We start from the raw sequence: 25,208 nt of genomic DNA on the forward strand, positions 1-25,208 counted from the left end.
GACTGAGGGTGAGTTATCTGGTACGTAGGTACAACAGCTGGACCCAATGATGCGGCATGCTCCTCCACGATCAGCCAGAACCACATCTAGAACAAGGCGGTTCTGAAGAGCCACCAGGCGGACGGCCTGAAGCTCAGCGGTGTTGTTGGCGAGGGCGCCAGCTGTAATGTTCATTGCTGTTTCGACTGCCTGGGTTAAGTGGCGGATGGCACGGCTGTTTGCCATCGGACCCCAGAGCGGAACAAGACCCTTTACTGCGTCCATGAACTGTGCTCCGGTGGAGTCAGCTTGTACAATGTCTTTGGCACGTTTCTGTCGGTGATGGTTTGCTGGAGCCACATATGTCGGGGGAAGGGCGAAGGCGATGTAGCAGGTGCCTCCCCAACCTTTCGGGAGCCAGGTGTAGGCCTTAGTACCACAGACGAAGTACATATTCGGGGAGGCAACAAAGGAGGGTGGGTCAACTGAGTCCAATGTTCGGGTGATGAGGCAGGAGCTGTGGCCCACCAGCTGTGCCCCCAGGCCTTCGAGGCATACAGATCCAGTGATGTTGATGACGGACAGGGCCACTGTTAGGGTGGCGGCTGTCCGTTTTCGGAGGTAAGAGAAGGTGGGTCTGGCTGGATTGTTGAACACTTGCATTTCAACTCGTTCTTTGGCGGGGATGTCCATATGAAAGGAAGTGTTCGATCTCAGAGGGCAGAAGAGGGCGGAGGTTCTACCAGTTTTGTTCAGCCAGAACCCATGGTAGAAGTGTGACATGGTTCTGCCGGAAGTGGCATTGTCCTTGTAGCTCTCCTGCAGGAGGATCAGCCAGGCGAGGCAGGAACCATGGACAGAAAAAGGTGAAGGGATGAAAGGGATTGAGTGCCCAGTGGCATGGGGCAGCAATCCACAGATCCAGCAGTTAGTGGCGTTGGTGGCAAGATTGTGTTGGTGGAGCAACTGCACAAAAGAGTTATTCCAGAACTCCTTACGCCTTTCTCGGAGTTGGGGTGAAAGTGAGATCAGATGGTGTTCTTTCGTGGTGGTAGGTTGAACGGTGGTCAGCAATGTCTTATGAGCGGGTGTGCTCTCCTCCATGATCCAGAAGGTGACCACGAGGAGAAGGCAAAAGAGAAGGGAAATTAAAAGTGCTATTGTCTTAAAGCTGTGCATTCGGTCAGTCTTTGGGTTTTTGTAGTGGATCTTAGGACGTCCGGTTGCTTCCATCATCTTCATGTCGGGCGCTTCCATCACCTTCAAGAGACTCGGTAGCGGGCAGAACCACAGACTTTGTTTTAGTTTCTCTCCTGGTGGCCTTTGAGGTGACTAGGCTACCGTTCTGAGATTTCCACTTAGCCTGTGGTCTGCTTAGCCGAAGTTCTCTCCTTTCGTCGCAAGTTATACCCTTCTTTGGATGGCACAGTGGGATCTGGATATTCAATCAATTCAAGTGTCTCTGTATCTGGGCAGCGGCTCAGGGATGGTCGGTCTTTGTCCAGGAGTTCCTCTTGGGCGGTGATGTTGTCCGTGGTTGTCAGGGTCGGTGATACCTTCTTGCAGTGGTGTGCATGCAGCCAATTGCGTTTCCCCTCCACTCGAAGAGCTGTTCGGGTGGTGATCAGGACTTGCAGGGGGCCCGTCCACCGGGGCTCCAGACTCTTGGTGCGCTGGAAGTTACGCACTAAGACGAAGTCACCGGGTTGGATGTCGTGCCCGGGGCCCCTGGAAACATCGGGAATGGCGTGCAGCACCTGCTGATGGATAACAGACAACGTCTTAGTTAGGTTATACAAATAGTCAGACATGAGGACGTCCGGGACGTCGTGGATAGATGTTGGTTTTGGTGCAGTCCAAAGGTTCATGGGCCGCCCGAAGACTACCTCGTAGGGGGTTAAGTGGTGTTTGGTGGGGGTGGAACGCATTGATAGCAATGCTAGTGGGAGAGCGTCTGGCCATCTTAGTCCTGTGGTGGCGACTATTTTTGCTATCTTAAGCTTCAATGTGGCATTGTGTCGCTCAACCAGGCCTGCAGATTGGGGGTGGAAGACCGCATGGAATTTCTGTTTTATACCCAACCCTTTTAAGATGAGTTGGATAACTTCGGCTACGAAGTGGGGGCCGTTGTCGCTCCACAAAATTCGACAAAGGCCGTATCGGGGGAAGAATTCCTTCAGTAGTACTTTTGCGGTAGTCATAGCGGTGTTGTCATGGGTTGGGTAGGCTTCCACCCACTTGCTGAAGGCACACACAACGACAAGTACATACTTTAAACCTTGGCACCTTTCTAGCTGGACATAGTCCATTTGTAGGACTTCAAAGGGGTGATTGGGGACCCCAAACCCTCCCCGGGGTACAGCAGTTCCTTTCCCAGGGTTGTGTTGGAGGCATACTAGGCAATGTTGGACCAGACGTTTGGCTGAGTCTGGTATTCTGTCGTTGTGCCAGACTTTGGAGATGAGTTCGATCATAGGGGCAGACCCTATGTGTGCGGGGGGAGTGTGCCATGGTCAGCATGGGGATCAAGTATGAGTCGGGTAGCAACCATTTGTTCGAGTCTTTAGTTCGCCAACAACCGTCATCGTCCTTCAACCCCACCCGGCCCCATTCAGTTAATTCGTGTGGTGTGCTGGCTGGTTGGATATCCCTAATCGTTTCCCTAGCATCCTTCCATTTCTCAGTTTGTGACCTGGTCACGTACATGCGGGTCGTGGACCTGTTCTCGGCTGTGGTTCGGGCAGTAATGTCAGCTAGTGCATTTCCCTGTCCTATAATGTCTGTCACCTTCTTGTGTGCCTGGCATTTGATCACAGCTAACCGTGTGGGGAGGAGGACTGCTTCGGTCAGGGCAGAGACTAAATCTCCATGCAGGATGGGTGTGCCATGAGAAGTCAAGAATCCCCTCTCTTTCTATAAGAGCCCAAAGTGGTGAACTACCCCAAAGGCATACTGACTGTCTGTGTAAATGTTTGCGGTTGTCCCTGCTGCCAGGATGCAGGCTCGTGTGAGGGCAATTAGTTCCGCCGCCTGTGCGGATCGCTGTGTGATGCGGGCTGTCTCAACAACTGTTCGAGCTGTGGTGACTGCATAGGCAGCTGAGGTGGTGCCATCAGGGAGCTTGATGCATGAGCCATCCACCCACAGTTCTCCGTCAGGGTCCGGGAAGGCAGTATCCCGGAGGTCAACCCTACTCTTGGTTTGTTCGTCGGTGAGGGTCACGCAATCATGTATAGGGGATGCATTGGGGTCAGCGTCAGGGAGAGGTAGTAGAGTAGCTGGATTCAGAGTGGTGCATCGTTTCAATGTGATGTGGGGTGCAAGCAGAGTCAGTTCATAACCAGTCAGTCGTGCGCTAGTCAGGTGTTGAGTCTTGGTTTGGTTCAGGAGGGTATCAACAGCATGGGGTACCAATACTGTGAGGGGGTTCGAGAGCACGATCCCCTCACTTTGCCGGATAGAGACAGCATCGGCGGCTACTGCTCGAAGGCAGGCGGGCAAAGCTCTACCTACGGGGTCAAGAGTGGCAGAGAAGTAGGCACAAGGGCGTTGCTTAGGGCCTATGGACTGGGTTAGGACAGACAACGCACATCCCTCCCTTTCGTGGGTGTAGAGGGAGAAAGGTTTAGTGTAGTCTGGGGTTCCTAGGACTGGGGCCGAGCAGAGGGCGTCTCGTAATTCTTTGAAGGAGGATTGACATTCGGGTGTCCAGGGGAGGGGGAAGGGGGTATCTTTAGCCAGCAGGGAAAGCAGAGGTTTTACGATAAGACTGAAGTTTGGCAACCATTGTCGACAAAAGGAGGTGAGGCCTACTAGGGACCGCACTTGCTTCTGAGTTTTGGGAACAGGGGTTTCTAGGATGGTCTGAATTCGGTCAGGGGTAAGTTTCCTCCCGTCTTTGGATAGTAGGTGGCCTAGATACGTTACTTGGGGGCTGGCAGAATTGCAATTTCTTTCTGGAGACCTTGTGACCGTTCTCCGCAAGGAAGCGGAGGAGGTGAATGGTGGCTGTGACGGCAAGTGGAGTGGTGTCGGCCGCCAAAAGAATGTCATCGACGTACTGTATCAACACCACTCCATCGGGTAGTTGGACTGCATCCAGTTGCCTCTTGAGGGCTTGGCTGTAAATACTGGGACTCTCAGTGTAGCCTTGGGGTGCCCTGCAGAATCTGTATGAACGGGCTTTTAAAGTGAATCCGAACAGGTAGCGGCTGTCTGGGTGGATGGGGATGGAAAAGAATGCGTTCTTGAGATCAATAACAGTAAAGATGGTGGCAGTGGATGGAATCAGGGTGAGGATGGTGGTGATGTCTGAGACCACGGGGTACTGGGGTATGACTACTTTGTTAACCTCTCGTAAGTCAACAATGAAACGGTAGGCTTTCTCATCCCCCTCGCCTTGCTTCTTTACAATGGGTAGGATAGGGCTGTTGCAAACATTACTGACTACTTCTTCTACCACTCCTGCCTCGACCAGGGATTCGATGATTTCCACCAATGCCTTCTCGCCTTCGGGTGATATCCGATACTGTGGAAGCTTTGGGAGCACTGCGTCCGGTCGGATGGTTATGTGTACCGGGTCGATCACCATGCGCCCTACATCTGAGTCTGTTTTAGCCCATAGATGTGAAGGTAATGTGTCGAGTAGGGACATGTCAGCATCGGTTATAGAGAGCATACGCCGTGTGTGACAGGGTCTGGACAGATCTGGGTTATCGTGTAGGATGACTCGAACTCCGTCTGGGGAGCATCTGATGGTAGCTCGAAAATGTTTTTAGCAAATCAAGTCCCATAATAGCATCGGGGGTGTTGGAGGAGAGCAGAAAGGTCGTGTCAGTGGTGTTATCTTCTAAGTCAAAGGAGATTGGTGCTGATAAGGGGTTAGTGGAGGGCGTTCCATCGAAGCCTATTGAGGTTACATGTGAGCCAGACAAGGGTGCCCTAGGGATCAGTCGTTTGGATAACGCACTACGTGTCGCCCCAGTGTCTACCAGGAATGGGGATTTTGTGCCCAAGACCTTAGCAGTGACGTAAGGGCCTTGCTGGTCAACACGGAGCTTGACTGGATCCCTCCCTTGCCCCTGGCGGTCCTATGCGAAGTCATGGGTGCTTTCATAGTCGGACTGCTGGCACTGGTTTTGTCGGGGGCGGTCAAAGGTGTTTGGTTTGCCTGGCCTGACGTTGGTTGCGTCGTTCGTGTGCCCTCGTCCCTGTCCTCTGTTTCTGGCGTCATATGCTGTGTCTCTGGGATCCCTATTTTTGTTTAGTTCCAGAAGGACCGGGCACTGGGATTTCCAGTGTCCGAACCCTCTACAGAACGCACATTGGTTCCCATCTAAGTCTCTCCGTCCGTTGTAGGGTGCAGGTGTATGGTCTCTAGGGGGTAGCTTTCTAGGAGCGGTTGGGTGGTAATTCTCTTTCGGGGGTTCCCTTCCTCTGGTCACCCCTTGCAACTGTGCTATCATTACCCTCTCCTTCAGTTCCTTTTTCTTCTTCTCTGATGCCCTATCGTTCTCGTTTTTCTGATTTTCGTAGTATTGGGCCATCTGGAGAATCGCTGCGGGTTTGGAGGCTGCCCAGCTACTCTCGCTGGTCTGTAGTTTCTGGGAAATTTCTTGTGTCAGACCCTTCACATAATTCTGGACAAAGAGGTGATGTCCGGTTGCGGTGGTCATGTCTTGGCCACTGTAATCGGAAAACAGTCTCGAATCGGGAGAAGTATTCAGACACATCCTCCTGGGGTTTCTGGCGGCAAGCCGTTACTATCGACCAGTCTACCTTTCTTTCTGGGATTAGAGTCTTCAGTTTTAGTACAATCTTGTCTGGGAGCTCTAATATGGCTTTTGGGGGTTTCTGTCCTGGTTCTCGCTGCTTATCTATGGTATCGAGTTGTACCCAGGTATATCCGAACGGCTCAGCGTGGTCAACTTTCCGGATTTGTTTCCACACATCAGCCGGCAGACATAGCCCAAAGAACAAGTCGATATCTGCTAAAGTCATAATCGTAGAACCTAAGGCTGTACCCAGTTCAGTGTAGAAGGCAGTCGGGTTCTTTCTTAAGTCGGGTAGAGTTTTTCTAAAGGTCAAAATGTCTTGCCGGTCCCACGGCTGGTAGACCCAGTTATATGCAACCCTTCCCTTCGCATCTTGGTGGTTGATGTCGTCATGTGTTCCCAGACCTCGTGGGGGGACCCAGTAGGGGGCAGCTTCTTTAATGGGCATCATGGCATCAGCCCTCCCTTCCTGGGGCTTAGTCGCTATGGGGGTTTCTGCTTTGGTGGTCTGTCCATGTTCTTTAAGGTGTCGGTAGACCTCGAGTGTACGAGTGAAGAGGTTCGTAACGTCGCCCTCTCTTTCCTCTCCGATGTCTACCTTCCTATATAGGGCTGCTAAGCCTTCGGGACCTTTATCGTGGTATCTTTCCTCATACGCATTCAGGGCGTGATAACAGAGCCGTACGACGGAGTGTCGTCTGCGGCTGTCGGCATACGAGTTATACACGTCTGTTATATACTCCTCACTTTCTTTTCGCTCCACCAGTGTCCCTACTATCTTATCAATTCCTGCTCGTTCATCCTTTGTTAATCGATTCATTCTGGTGGACTCTTTCTTTCCCATCTCATGGTCATCTAGCGTTGTAGCCGACATTGGGTTCAGTACAAGAGGCTCAGCCGGTGCGGAGGCCGTGAGGACCGAGGCCCCTGTACTGCTTTCGCTCGTGTTCGGGGGTTGTAGGTGTTGCACTACTGACTGGGAGGGTGCATATGGAGGGGGCATGTAAATGATCGGGGGACCTAACAGTAATTCATCATTCGTTCGCTGCTTGGAGGACAACTCAGGGTAGAGCAAAGAAGGGGTCCTAACCGCGTACTGGCCTGAGGTTTCGGGCTCCTGTCTTAGTTTAGTTTCCCTTCTCTCCTTTATGTCTTCTTCTAACTTTCTAGCGGCAAGGTGAGCTGCCTTTCGTAATTCCTTTTCTGCTTTTACTTCTTCCCTCTTTTTCCGTTGCGTTGCTTCTTTGCGCCACATGCCGATACTGTCAAGCATAGTAGGCGTCGTCTTATTGCTACGCAGAGCTATTTCTAGCGCTTCTATCTTATGGTCGTCGAAGGATCCCATCAGTGGCCACTGACTCTCGGGGTCCTTCTTTGTATATTTATGCCATAGCTTGGTATAAGCTACGGCGACTAGTCCATATTTAGTGAACATGTCCTTATTAGGGGTGCCCTCCAGTGGAGCCGGATGGTTCACCTCTAATAAGCGGTCCGGGCAGAACCAACTACCAATCAGTGGGGAGAAGATAGGCATGACGGGTTTCAACGGGGACAAAAATCAGCACTACCTATCTTTTCACTGCTTGCAAAGACTAGACAGAATATCTCTATTCCTCGTTATTTGTAAGCAGAGAATACCTCCAAAGAACCAATATCGAACAACTAGTGTTCGGACAATCAATCAATCAATGGGAGATAAAGATAGGCATGACGGGGTTCAACGGGGACAAAAGTCAGCATTACCTACCCTTCACTATTTGCAAAGACTAGACAGAATATTCCTATTCTACGTTATTTGCAAACAGAGAATATCTCAAAAAGCACTATTCTCCAAAACAATCAATGTTCGGACAATCAATCAATGGGGAGATAAAGATAGGCACGACGGGTTTCAACGGGGACAAAAGTCTGCGTTACCTACCCTTCACTATCTGCAAAGGGAGAGAGAGAGAGAGTATTTCTACTCCTCCCCGTTTGTAGACAGCGAATATCTCAAAGAGAACAATCAATGAGCACAATCAATGAGCAATACTAGTATTCCAAAGCTTCAAACAATCAATCAATTATTTCGCAATTTGTCGTGTATCACGACCTTACCCGGACCGCGTGGACAGTTTCTCGTCTTCCGCCTCCAGCGCCCGATCGTCCTCTACTCTCCGTATTTGCCGCGGCACTCCTGATGGTTCCCAGTCAGGACCGTAGATCACTCGAGAGAGGTCTGCTCGGAACCAGTGAAGTTCGGATGATCGGCTGCCAGACGAGGGTCTATTGGGCAGGAGCTCTCCCGATCGTTGCAGTCGTTCACTCTGTCGTCGGGACCTCTCCCACTGGATCCACGTGTCGCTGATGGGCCCCACGTTTGGGACGCCAATTGTTAAATGGTAGCGGCAGTTTCAGTCGATAACCTTTCAAGTATTTGCCCGGCGGTAATCGCCTCTCATACCACTCGATAATTTACCAATAAAAGAGGCAGGCGCCGGAGACTGGAAGGCAGGAAACAAAGTTTTATTCCGTCGGAGCAGAACACATCAGATCAGACAGCAAGGTATCGTCACGAGGTGCTCTAACTGCATCTCTGAGACCTGGTCTCTTATACACTGGTTTATTGCTTTATTACACATAGTACATTCTTGAGATTCCCTTGATGCATGGGGGAATATCCCCTGAAGCCCCGGTTCAGATCCGATCCCATACATAGATACAGTAGAAGTTCCCACCCTACCCGCAGTGGGAGATGGCTATCGCGCAGCAGGGAATTCCGCTAATTCCCGGGGGTGTGTGCAACCGGCCGGGCTCAGGGGGTAGGGGCTTTGATCTACTGTAATCCCTTTGATGCGGGGTGTTTCCCTTACAGTAGGGGCAATAAACTGCATCCGCAGGGCTAGGTGATGGCCTGGGACCAGTTCGGACAATGGGGCGCAGAGGAAGGGGGTTATCAAAGGAGAGGCATGACCATGTATGGGATGTCGGTCGGATGTGGTTCCGTAGCAGGGTCGCGCAGAAGGAGAGGGTTTATGGCCTGTATGAGATAGCGGGGGTGGCCGGCGCGCGGGGGATGCTCGCAGCGCCAGGGGAAAGCGCTGGCGATCGAGAGTGAGCGGGGAGAGAGTGGGGTGCCTAAAATGGCGGCCGTGCATTCGCTGTGCGTGGCGCTGGGGAGAGGCAAGATGGCGCAGATAATGTTCAGTTTGCAGGCTAAATTTCCACACCACCAAGGGCACCACCGGCCACCTGGCCGCCACTCCCCGGGGCCGCCGTTAGTCGAGTGCCACTCCTCCCCAGGCGCCCCAGTCACCACCACCTGGTCACATAGACGGGGGGCTGCGAGGTCTTGGCCGGCCAGGACATCCAGGAGTCAGGAGAACACCGGGGGGGGGCGGGGGCTCACAACTCACCCCCGCCACCACCGTCCTTGCTGCCCGCCAATTCCCGGCTCGCCTGAACCGCTAAAAGTGCCTCACCCTGGCCGGAAACCCACCACTCCGTCGCCTCTGCCCCCGCGCCGGCCGATGCGCCGGCCGATATCGGCTGGGGGCACGAAGCACTGCGGGCAATGTCCTGGTGTGTGCGGCCGAGCTGCCTCCACGTGGGCCGCCACCCGACCCTCCGCAGTCCCTTCCCTCCACAGGCGCCTCACCCAGATCAAAGGCCTGCTACTCCGCCGTTACTGCCCCCGCGCTGGCCAATGCACCGGCCGATCTAGGGTGGGGCCGCGGAACACTGCGGACAAAGTCTTGATGTGCGTAGTCCCGCCAGTCCGGGCCGCCGCTGCCGAGCTGCTTCTGCGCGGGCTGCCGCCCGACCCTCTGTAGCCTCTTCCCTCCAAAATCACCTCACCTGGATCGGAGGCCTGCCACTCTGCCCCCGCGCCGGCCGACGCACCGGCCGATCCAGGAAGGGGGCCGCAAAGTACTGCGGGCAATGTCCTGATGCGTGCGGCCCCGCCAGTCAGGGCTGCCGAGCTGCCCACACGCGGGCCGCCGTCCGACCCTTCGCAGCAGCAGGGATCACGCGAGGCCCGGCCCCGCCTCTCCAGGCCACTCCGCTCCCCACAGAGGCCGCGACAGGCCGTCCGCCCTAGAAGACCTCAGGCGCCGCTGGGTGCGACCAGGATGTCAGGAAAGGGGACCCCCGGAGGGAAACACCGCTGGTTGCAGGTTGGTGATGCCAATGCATGCGGGGGTTCCCTGATTCGAGGCGGATGACAGAGGGGTCGGGAGCACTCTTAGAGTGCGACAGCCATCTTGACGCCTCGACCGGAAGTCCGAAGCTTCTTTTTATAGGTACCGTTCCCTATTAACTTCAGTCGTGCTCTCTACACCAAAAAGCACCACTGCACCCGTATGCCCCAGAGCCGACCGAGGAAACCTGTTGGTGCAGCCTTGGACCTTGACCCCTCCAGAAGAATAGTCCTGTAAGTCATTGACAAATGACCGTATACAGTATATGTTTTTAGCCGTAGAATTACATTACCGTTTTACTCTGTAAATACAGTGCATCTTTAAAATCACTATCTCAAAGTGCTTTCTTAAGATTGAAGTTCTTAGTGTTAAAAAATATATAAAATAAGAGTAATTTTTCTAAATTGGTATTGAGTTTCTTCTCGAGTGTGTCATTTATTGACTCTGTATGTGTTCAACAAATGCATTAACACTGCCCTCTGATAAGCCTAAACTGCTCGCACACACTAACATGAAAGAGAGCTTTTGAGATTATTAATTTAAACACTGTAAGCAAATAAAGGTCGTCTGGACATTCCACATAGTGTACCTTCTTTTTGGTAAAGTACATGAAAAGCCAACTTCCTACAGTGTGGAGGTAGGAAATAGGTTGAGGCTCCATTGGAAGATACTATCCGTTTTTTAAAATGTATTTTTCTTGATTTAGATTGAATCTAAAAAAAGCTATCGGTAACTGTTTAAATGTACAAATTTAATCTGACCTGCTTGAAAAAAGATAAGCAAAAATGCATTGTTGTGTTCTTGGTATAGCTGCTCAAGTTCCTTTGTGACTTTTTTAAAAGTTATTTTCAATAATAAAATGTTTTGTTTCTTCCAGTATTATTTAAAAATACAGATTAACATTTTTCTTTATGGATTCTGTTTTACCCTTTTAAACCCCTAATTCATGATGTAAGTTTCTGTGCATAATAACATTCCTGCTAGGTCATAGACTAGTCTTGACTTCACGCAGTGGCAGATAATGGAAGGGAAAGTTAGTATTTTGAGGCAAATGTTTTTATGTCATCGTAGATCATGCTTGTGGAAGGATACAAGGGCCAGAAAGTCCAGGATGTCAAGAAACCCATCCAGAAGAAAATGGTTGATGATGTACGTATTATATTTTGACTTTTGGTGCATAACTTTCAGTTATATATTATGTCTAGTTCAGTTCTAATTTTTGTTTACATTGTGGGCATTATCAAAATGCATATCCTCTGTGACGAGTGACGGGTCTGTCCCGTCACTAACCTTTGGTCCACAGTGCCTACCATGTCAACCCGAAGATTAAATCGTTTTTTTCCTGCCACTGGGTTTGTCACAATAGGCATATGTAAATGAGGTTGATTGTGGAAGAAGACTAAAAAGTATATCTTCATTTTTTCAATTGAGGACAGATTTTTTTTATTCAAAAATCCAAGAGCTGATTTTTTTCTAGGTAATGGAAATGGCACGCCGTTTAAGTTCTGCCTTGAACACTATTCATGTTCCTGTTTAAAGAGAGTCCCCGTGTTGTGCACTTAGTGTTTGTATTGGATAATTGGCACGAAGGGTACAACTTTCCATCCAAAAGCATTGAGTACTGCATGCGAGGGCTGCGATAGGGCTTTGAACTTGAGCACTCCCTAATGACTCCCACGGTCCTATTCTGTGCAAGGCAAGAGGCTGCACTGTTGTTGGATGATGAATGTTTTCTACCCACAACGCATTGTACAACATGGGAAGACCTACAACAAGACTACACAGGGCTCCAAGTCTGTATATTGAGGAGGAAGCACTTTACTTAAGAAAATATCAAAAGACCTGGCAAAACATTGACTCACCAGGAAAAAAGCTTTGTGGCTCTGGATCCATCGGATGTGAAGGCAGTTTGGGAGGGGGGGGGGGGGGAGTTGAGGGGGAGGGGAGACAGGGGTTGGGGAGAACTGATGTCACGACATACATGGCACCCTACTTTGCTCCAGTATGTCACTTTGGATGTAACCGTGTAAATCCCTTCAAGACATTCAAAAGTGCTTCCTTGTCATGGTGAGAAGATATTTCCAAATAAAAGATTTCTGGGCTTAGTATCACATTTGTAAACATAAAATTTAGAGACACTTAAAATAAACCGTTTTGTTCTTCCTGAACCTGCCCAACATTTGATCTTTAGTTAACGCCTCCGGTAAGATGGAAGTATACAATGTCTGATTGCAGAACCTCTGATTTAAAATCGTATTGTTCCTTTGATCATTACTCCAGACAGCCCATGAAGTACGCCTTATCCATTTTGGTTGGAAATCCTATGATCTGTAGCAGAGTTGCTGTTGTGTAGTTTTCCAGATACTCTGTGCAGTTTTCAAGTGTTTCATTATCTGTCACCTCTCAAGCGCACTTTTCAGCCTTTGATCTCCTTTATTGCTGTAGCCATTGTTAATGATGTGATCTGATATATCCTGGAGTTCGAGGCATGTGGGCTGCTGAATTCATATCTGTGCATAGATCGCCGCCTAGTGTTGGGTCCGGATGTTTGCACGTTGTTGTCCTGGAAGAGTCTTCGAGGTATCCTGGGATAGGTGACTCCTCCCTTGGACTACAGTGCGCATGGGCATCCTCTCCATCCTCAGATTGTTTTTTTCCGCCATTGGGTTCGGATGTGCTATCTTAGCTCAAGTTAGGAAAAACTTTATCGAGGCCAAAAGGCCTTTAGTTCGCGTCGGTACTGTTTTCTCGATCGGTTTCGATACTCCTTTGTTAGTTTAACAACTTTCAGCACCGACTTTTCGCTTCTTACCTGCCCATCGACGACATCGACGATGGAATCGAGGACACCGTTCAAAAGATGTCCGGTATGCAATGCGAAATATCCCCACATCGACGTCCATCCGGTGTGCAACAAATGCCTTTCGCCGGATCACGACGAATCGACATGCATGGCCTGTGCCCGGTTCCGTTCAAAGAAGACTCTACGGAATCGACGAGAGGCAAGACTCGAAGCGCAGCACGCGGCACCGGCCCCGGCAGACATCTTCAACGCCGAGACCGAAGATGTCGAAGAATTGGAGATCCTACCCTCCAGTCCCGTTTCCGAACATGACTCCGGATCGAACGATGTCGACGAATCACTCTTTCGCAGAGATGAAGACGACACCGAGGTAGGAGACTACGATGAGGCCTTGGGGGCCGAAGAGAGTAGCTCCAATGACGAGCAAGGCCTACCCGTTCAGACTGAAGAGAGCCCAGTGCCACAGTCTATGGCTCCGGTCGAGGGATCGCCTTCGGGCCTTACCCGAGACCTATCCCGCAGTTCTTCGGCCCCGCCCTCGGGCCCGGCCTCGGACGTTCAGCGGCAGCCATTATTACCTAAACCGGCTGGTTTCCCTTCTTCCAAACCGAAACCGAAAGCTGCACTGGTTCAATCGAAACCGAAACCATAAGTGGCGCTGGTCGGATCGAGGCCTTCCACACCTTCGACGCCAGCGAAGCGCGTCGGCACCGAGCGCACCAAGCCAGACTTCGGTGCCGAACTTGAAGCGGCCGACGTCGGAGTCGGCATACGGAAAAAGGCCTTCGGTGCCAACAAACCTGATCGGTTCCCGGCGTCGACGCCATCGACTCCGACACCAAAGGGCACACTGCCGGCTGCGTCTCACATCGCTTCCACGGCAACACCGAAGCCTCATGCATCGAAGACGTCGACGGCCATTCCCGCCCCTCGACTCGATGACCCGCCGGCGCCGAAAAAGTCGACGACCGCCTCTACAGACCTGGTCGGCGCGAAAGCCTCAAAGGCGCTCCAAGTGCGACCTGGTGCAGCACAAAGCATCAAAACCAAAACGGTCCTCCAGGACACGTCGGGCTCCGGCCCAATAAAAGCTCCAGCAGCCTCCTCGGCGCCAGCCAACATTACTTTTGGCCTGCCTCCGTCCACGATCCCAAAAATATTCCAACTCAGGACACGGGTCACCCACTCCACAACTACACCTGCTGAGGCGTCTCAGTCACATGTCATCGACGCCATCACCGGCAGGATGGTTATCCACGAACGGAGGATAACTTCGGAGCCACCTTTGGACCCTTTCCGGATCCCACTAAAAAGGAAGCTGCCTGTAGACTCAGAACCTCTCCTAAGCGAATCTTACCACTCGCCCTACCAGGATCCACAATCATTCTCTCCCACACACTCCGACACGGATGTGTTGGAGGACTACATGGATGACCAACTCCCCTACCACAGAGACATAGACCCTGATTACCAACAGGACCCTGATCAAACTTGGGGCGACCCTGTAGATCCAGGTGCACCTCTAGATGCACAGGACCCACAACTCTATGGGGCGAAAACATCTCCCACAGAGGACACTGCAGTATTCAACGCTCTTATCGAACGTGCCGCAAATAATCATGGAGTGCAGCTTCACTCTGACACCATCGAGGACGACTTTCTTATGGACACCTTCGCATCCTCAGAAAGACATGTAAAAACTCTGCCCATGTTGAAAGGGGTCCTCAAACCAGCCAAGGACATCTTCAAAGAACCCACCAGGGCACGAGTGATAAACCCCAGGATCGATAAGAAATACAGATCGGCGCCTGGGGACCCTACTTACATCAGAGGCCAATTACCACTAGACTCCATCGTCGTAGCGAATGCTCGCAAGAGGGCACACTCGCAGACGACAGGTGACGCTCCTCCCCCGGACAAAGAGTCCAAGGTGCTAGAGACCTCCGGCAAGCGAGTTGCCGCCCAGGCTGCCAACATATGGCGCATAGCCAACACTCAAGCGCTCCTCGCTCGCTACAATAGAGCGCACTATGACACATTGGAACAACTACTCCAACATCTCCCTGACCAGTACAAAGAAGGTGCAGAAATTCTTATCAGAGAGGGACAGCTACTCACAAATGCTTCCATCAAGTGTGCACTAGATGCCGCAGACACGGCTGCCAGGGCCATTAACACAAGCGTCATGCTGCGACGACATGCCTGGTTGCGAATCTCCGGATTCAAACCGGAGGTGCAAAATAATATACTCAACCAGCCTGTCAACCCCGACTATTTATTCGGACCGGAGGTTGACACCACCCTTGAGAAAATAAAAAAGGACACGGACACCGCAAAGTCCATGGGGGCTCTCCAGACTCAGTCCTTTCGGAGCAGCTCCTTTCGTCGCCCCGGAAATAGAGGAGCGGGTAGAGGACAGGGGTCACAGCAGACATACAACAAGGGCAATACACAAACCACCTACGATAACACCCGGGGTGGATATCGTGGCTCCAGTACAAAGGGAAGAGGACGCGGCTACGGCAGCACCGGGTCCTCCCCCAAGAACAAGCAGTGACGCCCTCTCCCTTCCTCCCGACCACATAACACCTGTCGGGGGAAGGCTACAAAGGTTCCTGTCCACGTGGAACTCCATCACCACGGACAGGTGGGTCAAAGATATTGTCAAATACGGTTACTGTCTAGAGCTAACCTCACTCCACCCACAATTCCTCCAAGAAACCGTCCTATGTCCTCAGAGCACTTAACGCTCTTAAAGCAGGAGGTGCAAAGCATGCTTCTAAAAGGCGCAATAGAGGTCATACCCGTCCACGAGCAAGGTACGGGGGTGTACTCCCTGTACTTTTTAATACCGAAGAAGGACGGGTCACTCAGACCTATATTAGACCTGAGACCCCTAAACAGATACATTCTTTCCGAGCATTTTCACATGCTCACTCTCCAGCAAGTCCTCCCGCTGCTCAAGCAGGGAGACTTTCTAGCCACACTGGACCTCAAGTATGCGTATTTCCACATACCCATTCACCCATCACACAAAAAATACCTCAGGTTCACTGTTCAAGGACAGCACTACCAATTCAGAGTCCTTCCCTTCGGCGTGACAACGGCACCAAGGGTGTTTACAAAGTGCCTAGCTACTGTGGCGGCACATCTACGGAGGCAGCACATACACGTCTACCCTTACCTGGACGACTGGCTCGTTCAAGCGAAGTTAGCCCAGCAATGTGCCAGCCACATGTCCCGCACCATTCACCTCCTTCACAGTCTGGGGTTCTCACTAAATTACCCAAAATCCCATCTCCAGCCCGCACACGTACAACAGTACCTAGGTGCGACTATAGACACTCTGGCGGCCACAGCTCAGCCAAATTTAGTGAGGATCAACAGCATACAAATGCTGATCTCCAGGTTCAAACCCCAACACTCACTTCCAGCACGAGTGTTCATGCAGTTGATAGGCATGATGGCCTCCTGCATTTTCATAGTCCCACACGCGAGATTACATATGCGCCCGCTTCAGGAGTGCTTAGCACGTCAGTGGAATCGGGCTCAAGGATAGTTGAAAGACCTAGTGTTGGTGAGCGGTCGGGCATACAACTCTCTGCATTGGTGGAATCCTCTAAACCTTTGCAAGGGCCGACCGTTCCAAGAGCCTGTTCCACAAATAGTACTGACAGCGGACGCGTCTCTCCAGGGATGGGGAGCTCATGTACTCCACTACACAGTGCAGGGACTATGGACGACACAACAGAAGAAGATGCACATCAACCTTCTGGAACTGATGGCAATCTTCCTGGCCATGAAGGCATTCAAAGTACATCTGTGCAACAAAGTCGTGTTGATCCGGACGGACAACATGACTGCCATGTACTACATACAGAAGCAGGGAGGAACACACTCTCCACAGTTGTCTCATCTGGCTCAGAGCATGTGGAAGTGGGCCATTCAGAGGAACATGTTCCTCATGGCAGAACGCCTCCCCGGCAAGGACAACCAGATGGCGGATTTGCTCAGCAGACACAGCCACCAGATGCACGAGTGGGAGTTACACCCATCAGTACTCCAACCGTACTTCCAGCAATGGGGTCATCCAGAGATAGACCTATTCGCCACAAGCGAAAACGCAAAATGCCAAAGCTTTGCCGCCAGGTTCCCACATCCGCAGTCGCAGGGCAATGCGATATGGATGAACTGGTCCGGCAGATTTGCGTACGCTTTTCCCCCAGCGCCGTTGATACCGCTGGTGGCTCGCAAACTCCGACAACACTCCCTGACACTCGTCCTAGTTGCTCCCACGTGGGCACGCCAGCCATGGTACACCACCTTCCTCGAACTTTCCGTGGTGCCGCATCAAAGGCTGCGGATCAAACCCGCGCATTTGACGCAGAACCATGGAGAGATTCAGCACCCAGATCCGCAACAGCTGAACCTGGCAATCTGGCTCCTGAAGTCCTAGAGTTTGGCTACCTCAACCTGCCACCTGACTGTATGGACATCATCAAGGAGGCCAGGAGACCCACTACAAGAGCTTGCTATGCAGCCAAATGCAAAAGGTTCGTCATTTATTGCAGTAATAATGACATTAACCCGCTGGACGCATCCATCCAAAACATCATTTGTTACCTCTTACACCTATACCGATGCAATCTGGCGTACACCTCTATACGTGTCCATTTGACCGCAATATCAGCCTATCTGCAAACCAGGCAGCACCTCTCACTATTCAGAGTGCCTGCCATCAAAGCATTCTTGGAAGGACTCAAACGAGTCATTCCACCAAGCCACCCACCGGCTCCAATGTGGAACCTCAACCTGGTCCTCACACGCCTGATGGGTCCACCCTTTGAACCTCTACACTCATGCGAGATTCAATTCCTCACCTGGAAAGTAGCTTTCCTGGTAGCAATCACTTCTTTAAGAAGGGTTAGTGAACTCCAGGCACTAACAGTTCAAGAGCCATTTATACAGGTTCACGCCAACAGGGTCGTACTACGTACCAACCCCAAATTCATGCCCAAGGTAATCTCGCAGTTCCACATGAATCAAACTATTGAACTGCCCGTTTTCTTCCAAAACCCACAAACTGTCGTGGAACGAGCACTCCATACACTAGACGTAAGGAGGGCCCTCATGTACTACATCGACAGGACTAAACCCTTTAGGAAGACAAAACAACTGTTCGTTGCCTTTGCCCCACACCACAAGGGTAACGCCATCTCCAAAGCAGGGATAGCCAGATGGATAGTTAAGTGTATTCAAATTTGTTATCAAAAGGCAAAACGCACATTAACTATTCCCCCACGAGCCCACTCAACACGTAAGTTAGGGGCCTCCATGGCTTTTCTAGGAAATATTCCCCTGCATGATATATGTAGAGCAGCCACCTGGTCCACCACACACACATTTACCAAACACTATTGTGTAGATGTGCAATCAAAACAGCAGGCAGCTGTAGGACAGGCTGTTCTCAAAACCCTTTTTCAGACCGCTGCAGCTGGCACTGGTAGCCGCCGCTAATAGAGGGCACTGCTATACATTCTATGCACAGATATGAATTCAGCAGCCCACATGCCTCGAACTGAATATGCTACTTACCAGTATGCATCTGTTCTTGGCATGTAGGGCTGCTGACATTCATATCGCCCTCCCTCCTCCCCGGCGCCTGTAGCAGCTGCAGCTCTCAGAATTACTGTAAGTATGGTCATCACTTTTCTGTATCTACTCCATCACTACCACAATGGCGAAAAACAATCTGAGGATGGAGAGGATGCCCATGCGCACTGTAGTCCAGGGGAGGAGTCACCTATCCCAGGATACCTCGAAGACTCTTCCAGGACAACAACGTGCAAACATCCGGACCCAACACTAGGCGGCGATCTATGCACAGATATGAATGTCAGCAGCCCTACATGCCAAGAACAGATGCATACTGGTAAGTAGCATATTCATTTTCTTTCTATCAAAACTCTAGTTTTACAATAGCCTCATGTTTCTGATTTAATATCAGTTCCTTCTATAGTCGTCTTGTCCTTGTGTAGCATCTCCAGTATCATGTGATTGGAGAGTGACTACATATACATCTCTCTATATCACTATATATATATATATATATATCCTCACTGCCCTCTCGATGGGGAAAAAGTCTGACCTCCCTCTCCCTCCTAATTCTTTTTTGATCCTGGTGACATTTTGTGATTCTATGTGTGCACCCAAGCACAACCTTAACCTGTGACTGGAGCAGTGTCAAACTGCTGGCTTTGCAGCAATCCCTTTCAGAAACCTTGAATAAGGAGGCTGCTCAGTGAAACACAATGTCTGATGGTGCCAAAGACTTCTACCTCTCGAATTCCTGTTACACTGCGTCTTATTTTCAAATATATGCCAAAAACCTGTCTTCTGCCCAAACTGTGCATTTCCTCCCTTCTACCTGATCATAAAACAGTTGCTAGCGTATGTCTTTCTGACTCCAAACAGGCACCCACTTTTCCTCCTTACTGCGAAACATCAAAATGGGTGATATTACTACAAATACTATTGCAACAACTAGTGCGAGGTCTCTGGACTCTAAAACGCGTGCCTGTGAAGTGTCCAGGCCCACCCAAGTTTCTGCTGTTGAGTTATCTGGAACCAGCGTCCTGAATTCACCTGACACACTGGTAGTTCCCACCAGGGAAAGGTCTGCCCCACTGGTGCATGCGGTGTCAGAGATTAAGCCGGCAGCCTGCCCAATTGGGTGAGGGGGGAGAGGGGAGTGATCCATGCTGCTGCAAGTGGCCTGTAGGTAGGACCAACGTGTTTTTATCAAGTGTCTTCTCTACACTATGCTAGGCTTCACCAGCCAACTGCAGCTGAACACTAGCAAGTTGTCAACTGATTTGGATACTTCGCAGTCCTTAATACATCTTGGGTCCTGAAGTTTCAGAAAGAAGCAGCCATCTTACTCTGCCACCATGGCACTCCCTGCCTTACCCCCATGTCTTTTAAAGATTGGTGGCAATCCGGTTTCATTGAGTATGGAACAGGATGCCTACGCCATGAAATGAAACAGCAAAATATCACTGTGCTGAAGCCTTCTGAGCCTGTGCCCAGTTTCTGTGCTGCTTCTGTCCATGTCTCTTCTAATCTACAGTTCTATAACAGGATGATATGTGGTGACAATGCTTTGTGGTTATATCATGCATGCCTTAATATCTCTGTACTGGGGTGAATGTATGACATTGTTCTGCATTCTGTCCATCAACTGTTGTTTTTGCATTTGTCACCCCGAGTGGGAAGGGTATGCCCAGACGTGGGTCCCTTGCTCTCCATGCCACTGGAATCCTGGCTGAAGAGGGGTGAAACCCCGAAACCGGCCCTAGGATGCTTGTTTCCAGTCCAGGGAGGACCTGGCTTGGCAGTTCGGGCTGGACTGTTCCCATGAGGCACAGGGTCAAGACTGATTTGCATATGGCTGGGTTCAAACTGGAACGGCATGGTGAGCAAAAAAACGATGGATTTAGGCCCAGATCTCTGTACTGGGGTGACTGTATGACATTGTTCTGCATTCTGGCCATCAATTGTTGTTTTTGCATTAATATTCATGTCAGCGGCTTCATTTAATGGAATTGAGTGTGCTATTAACTATGTGTTCTTCAATAGATTCTAAGGTGTTTTTGAATTTATTATACAAACAGGCTAACTAAATGGGGGATATGTTGAAAATGGAGAAAGCCTGTGGTTTTAACGCTTGACTTTCTCTCCCCCTGGCTACCCTGCCCCTTCTTTCTCTCAGGGTGATGCCATGGTGTACATGGAGCCGGAGAAACAGGTTATGTCCCGATCTGCAGACGAGTGTGTTGTAGCACTTTGTGACCAGTGGTAAGTACTTTGGATTAAGCTGTCCAGTGCAGTGACCTCATCCTGCTCAGAACAGTTATATTGGTATATGTGGTTCTTTTCTCTGCTTGTAAACCTTTGCATTGTTCACAGCAGTGGCATCTGAGACTGTGAAATAGCTCAGCAAAGAGCTGGACCACTCTTGAGTCATTACAGCTTCATACTCTCACACAATCGAAGAAATCAAACAGTGTGCATTGGAGCATTCATGAGTGTACGCTGCATAAATCAATGGTGAAGAGACCAATCTCAGGGCGAATAGGTGTCGGAGACTGCGGAAGAGATAGTGCAGCAGACATTCTATCCAAGGAGATGCAAGGCCTAAATGAGTGTATGTGTTGTCTGGAGGAAAGGATTCTGAGGAGAGGATTGTGGAGGCATTTAAATATTTCAGAGGTATTCCTACCGTTTAGGAGTATTTGAGCAGAGTTTGGGTATTGAACAGGGTTTTAAAAGTAGAACGTGTCTGAGGTTCAAGCATTACAATGAGTTTCTTTCTCAGACAGAGTGATAAATGCATGGAGCAATTTTTTGGTAGTTGAGGTGGGGCAAAGTCAGCAGATTGAGACAGAGGAGTCTTCAGTGCTGCAGCATGCCTGGGAATGGTCAGATATGAAATGTGTGGAGATTCTAATCTCCTCTTTCCTGCTCATCTGAGTTAAGTGTTTCTGAGATCCATAGTTCATTATTAATATTCACATATACAAAAACAAAAGAGATGGAAACGTTGTAAAGGTTTTGCTCATTTCTCTTGTATGTCATAGATGTAAATCTGAGACCAAGGACCAGTGCTGTTCAAAGTTTGTTCGAGGCATATGAGCTGTAGATTCTATACTTTAGCATAGATCACCATCTGTTGTTGGGCTCGGATGTTTGCAGTTTGTTTTTGCCGAAGAAATGTTTGTTAATCACAAGATAGGTGACTGCTCCTTATGGTGACAGTGCGCATGGGCATCAACTCCATCCCCAGATAGTTTTTTTTTCCACCATCGGGGTCAGATGTGACTTGCTGCGCTCCAGGTCGGTGTCGTTATCGAAACCCCCTTCGACACGCAATCACTTACCACTCGACGGTATTGTCTCGATCGCGTTTCCCTTTTTGACGCACATCTTCTACAATCGAAAAATCTTTCGATAAACTTTGACGCGGGCCGTTGGGCCTACCCGCACCGATCACGACGGACGTCAATGGAACGGACTGCCTTCAAGAAGTGTCCCCATTGTGGTGCTAAATTCCAACACTCGGACCTACACCCAGCGTGTCTTTTTTGCCTCTCTCCAGAACACCGAGAGGATACCTGTGAGGCTTGTCTATCTTTCAAGTCCAAGAAGACCATTTGTGATAGTCTGTCTCGATGCCACGAAATTTCCTGAGGAAGCAGCTCCATTCCAGACATCTTCCATCCAGGCCCCGACAGCCTTTTGGAACAAGGAAGGAACCGAAAACCTCAGAGCCGAACCAATCCAGGCATAAACCTTCGACGCCTAAACAGCTAAAACAAAAGCTTTCGGAGTCGAAACAACCTACACCGAAGTCTTCGGAGCGAGAAAAAGCTTCCAAACCGGACACGGTCCCTATGCCTAAACAGTCTAAGACTCCTCATAGGGAAAAATCTTCGGCACCGAAAAAGAACACCAGATCCAAAGAACTTTTTGTACCGGATCCAAACCAGAAAACAATTTATATTCATCCTAAAAAGAGGAAACTAGACCATTTGCAAAACACACCAGTTCCTGCTAAAAGAATAGACATTGGCACGAACACCTCTCCACCCCCTACACCTCCTCCTCCACCTATTGATCCCAATCTACTGATCTCTCCAGTACACTCTCCAGAACACACTTTTCCACGTTCACAACCAGAGGATAGTGATGATGGAGATGGGGGACGGACAAGGGGATGATAATGTAGTTCCACAACAAGATAATGGGGATCCCCCACAGGAGTCAGATCCATGGAGGGACTATAACACAGATCCTGACTTAAACAACGACCCAGATTTGTATCCCTCTAAGCAATCCCCACCAGACGATAATCTAGGTTTTGCCCAACTAATCAATAGGGCCGCAACATAACCCGGGGTAAATTTACATTCAGATCCTGTAGAGGAGGATTTCCTCTTAAACTTTTGCTCAGCCACAAAAAACCTCACACGTCCTACCAATATTAAAAGGTCTAATTAAACATGCACCAGAAGTGTTTAAAGACCCTGTTAGGACTAGGGTTCTTAACCCCAGGATAGGCAAAAAATACAAAGTAGCTCCCAGTGACCCTATTTACATTAAGGGTCAGCTTCCTTTAGATTCCCTGGTTGTAGCTAATGCACGTAAAAGGGCCAACTCTCAAGGTTCATGTGACACCCCGCCGCCAGATATAGAATCCAAATTATTAGACGCATCAGGCAAACGTTTGGTGTATCAAGCTGCAAACTTTTGGAAAATAGCCAACATACAAGCTCTCTTGGCAAGGTATGATAGGGTTCACTATGATGAGCTGGAGCAGCTCATTAAACACCTACCAGAGGAATACAAAGACAAGGCCCATGACCTCATACAGGAAGGCAAATTAATCACAAACACATCAATCAAATATGCTCTAGACGCAGCGGACACTGCATCCCGCGCAGTCAATACTAGCGTATTGTTACGCAGGCAAGCTTGGCTGTGTATATCTGGATTTAAACAAGAGGCGCAAACTAGTATCCTTAATCAGCCCTTCGACCAAGAGCACCTCGTTGTCCCTGCAGTGGACACATCTTTAGAGAAGATGAAAAGACACGAAAACTGCTAAATCTATGGGAGCCTTGCAATCTTCTCCTAGAGGCTCCTTTCGACGCTCCTTTTATAGGGCTGGCTCTAAAACAAACACCCCAGACCACCCATCCTCATCCTACAAAAGCCCCAATCAGAGCTCTTTTCCAAAGGATACTTTAGGGGAGTTTACAGGGGTAACAACAAGGGCAGAGGCTATGGTATTAACACCTGCAGCTTCCCTACCACCAAGCAGTGACTTCCCTGCGCTTCCCCCCTACATTTTCACACCTGTCGGGACACCTTTCACAGTTCCTACCTGCCTAGAATTCCATCACTACAGACAGGTGGGTAAGACAAATTATCCAGTATGGTTACTGCATGGAACTCACATCACGTCCTCCACACATTCCTCCCAAACACCGTCCAATGTTCGCAGAACATTTGACTCTCCTCAAACGGAAGGTTCTCTCGCTACTACACAAAAATGCAATAGAACCAGTCCCCTTACCCCAACAGGCCACAGGGGTTTACTCTACTTTCTGATTCCTAAAAAGGACGGCTCCCTCAGGCCAATATTAGACCTTAGACCCCTAAACTTCTACATCCAATCAGACCACTTCCACATGGTCACTCTCCAGCAGGTGCTTCCACTACTTCAACAAGGCGACTTCCTCTCCACTCTGGATCTAAAGGACGCCCACTTTAATATTCATATTCACCCCTCTCACAGAAAGAATCTCAGGTTCATGGTGGATGGGCAACATTATCAGTTCAAAGTCCTCCTATTCGGGGTAACCACGGCACCCAGAGTCTTCGCCAAATGCCTCGCAGTGGTAGCAGCTCAAATAAGAGGGCAACACATCCATGTGTTCCCTTATCTGGACGACTGACTCATAAAAGCCAAATCTCACAACACTTGTGTACAGCACACACATAGGACTATCCATCTACTTCACGACTTAGGTTTCACATTAAACCTCGCAAAGTCTTACCTTCAACCATACAACAGTATGTAGGGGCTACTCTAGACCACTCAAAAGCTCTAGCATACCCCAATCCAGGCAGGATTTACTCCATGCATTCTCTAATATTACAATTTCGGCCTTAACGCTCGTTGCCAGCTCGAGCGTTTATGCAGTTAATCGGGATGATGGCTTCTTGCATCCTCATCGTCCCTTATGCAAGGCTCAAGATGCGTCCCTTGCAGGAGTGCTTGGCACATCAGTGGACCAGGCTCTAGGTCAGGTGACAGATCTGGTGTTGGTGGACGGCCACACTTATCGCGCTCTGCAGTGGTAGAATACACAAAACCTTTCCAAAGGGTGGCCGTTCCTCGACTCGGCTCCACAGATAGTACTAACCACAGACTCATCGCTCACCGGATGGGGAGCTCATCTACGAAGTCAAACTGTTCAGGGCTTGTGGACCCCTCGACAGAAACAACTCCACATAAATCACCTGGAGTTACTAGCAATCTTTTTAGCACTAAAGTCTTTCCAACTCTTGCTACTGGGCAAAGCTGTCCTAATACGTACAAGACAACATGGCAGCAATGCATTACATTAAAAAACGGGGGGTGGGGGTGGGGGGGGGACATACTCTCTCCAACTTTCACGCCTAGCGCAAACTATATGGAGATGGGTTATACCTCAAAAGATATACGTCCTCTTGGAACATCTCCCGGGAGTACACAATCAGATCGCGGATCTGCTCAGTCGACGAACACAACATATCCACGAATGGTAACTTCATCCTCAAGTTCTTCTTCTGTTCTTTCAAATGTAGGGACACCCAGACATAGATCTGTTCGCCACACATCACAACGCAAAATACCCAAGCTTC

The 25,208-nt window shown here is 49.9% G+C and overlaps 1 protein-coding gene across 3 annotated transcripts in view; it reads left to right on the forward strand.

The window, feature by feature from the left end:
- Positions 1 to 25,208, forward strand: part of LARS1 (leucyl-tRNA synthetase 1) — a 497,298-nt gene that overhangs the window by 242,054 nt on the left and 230,036 nt on the right. For all 3 annotated transcript variants that reach the window (XM_085618114.1, XM_085618113.1, XM_085618116.1), the window contains 2 exons: positions 11,006 to 11,083; positions 20,509 to 20,594. In XM_085618114.1, the coding sequence (XP_085474240.1) occupies positions 11,006 to 11,083; positions 20,509 to 20,594 (164 nt within the window). The remainder of the gene's footprint in view (positions 1 to 11,005; positions 11,084 to 20,508; positions 20,595 to 25,208) is intronic.

The sequence above is a fragment of the Triturus cristatus genome, chromosome 7 (assembly GCF_964204655.1).
Source record: "Triturus cristatus chromosome 7, aTriCri1.1, whole genome shotgun sequence".
Lineage (NCBI taxonomy): Eukaryota > Metazoa > Chordata > Amphibia > Caudata > Salamandridae > Triturus > Triturus cristatus.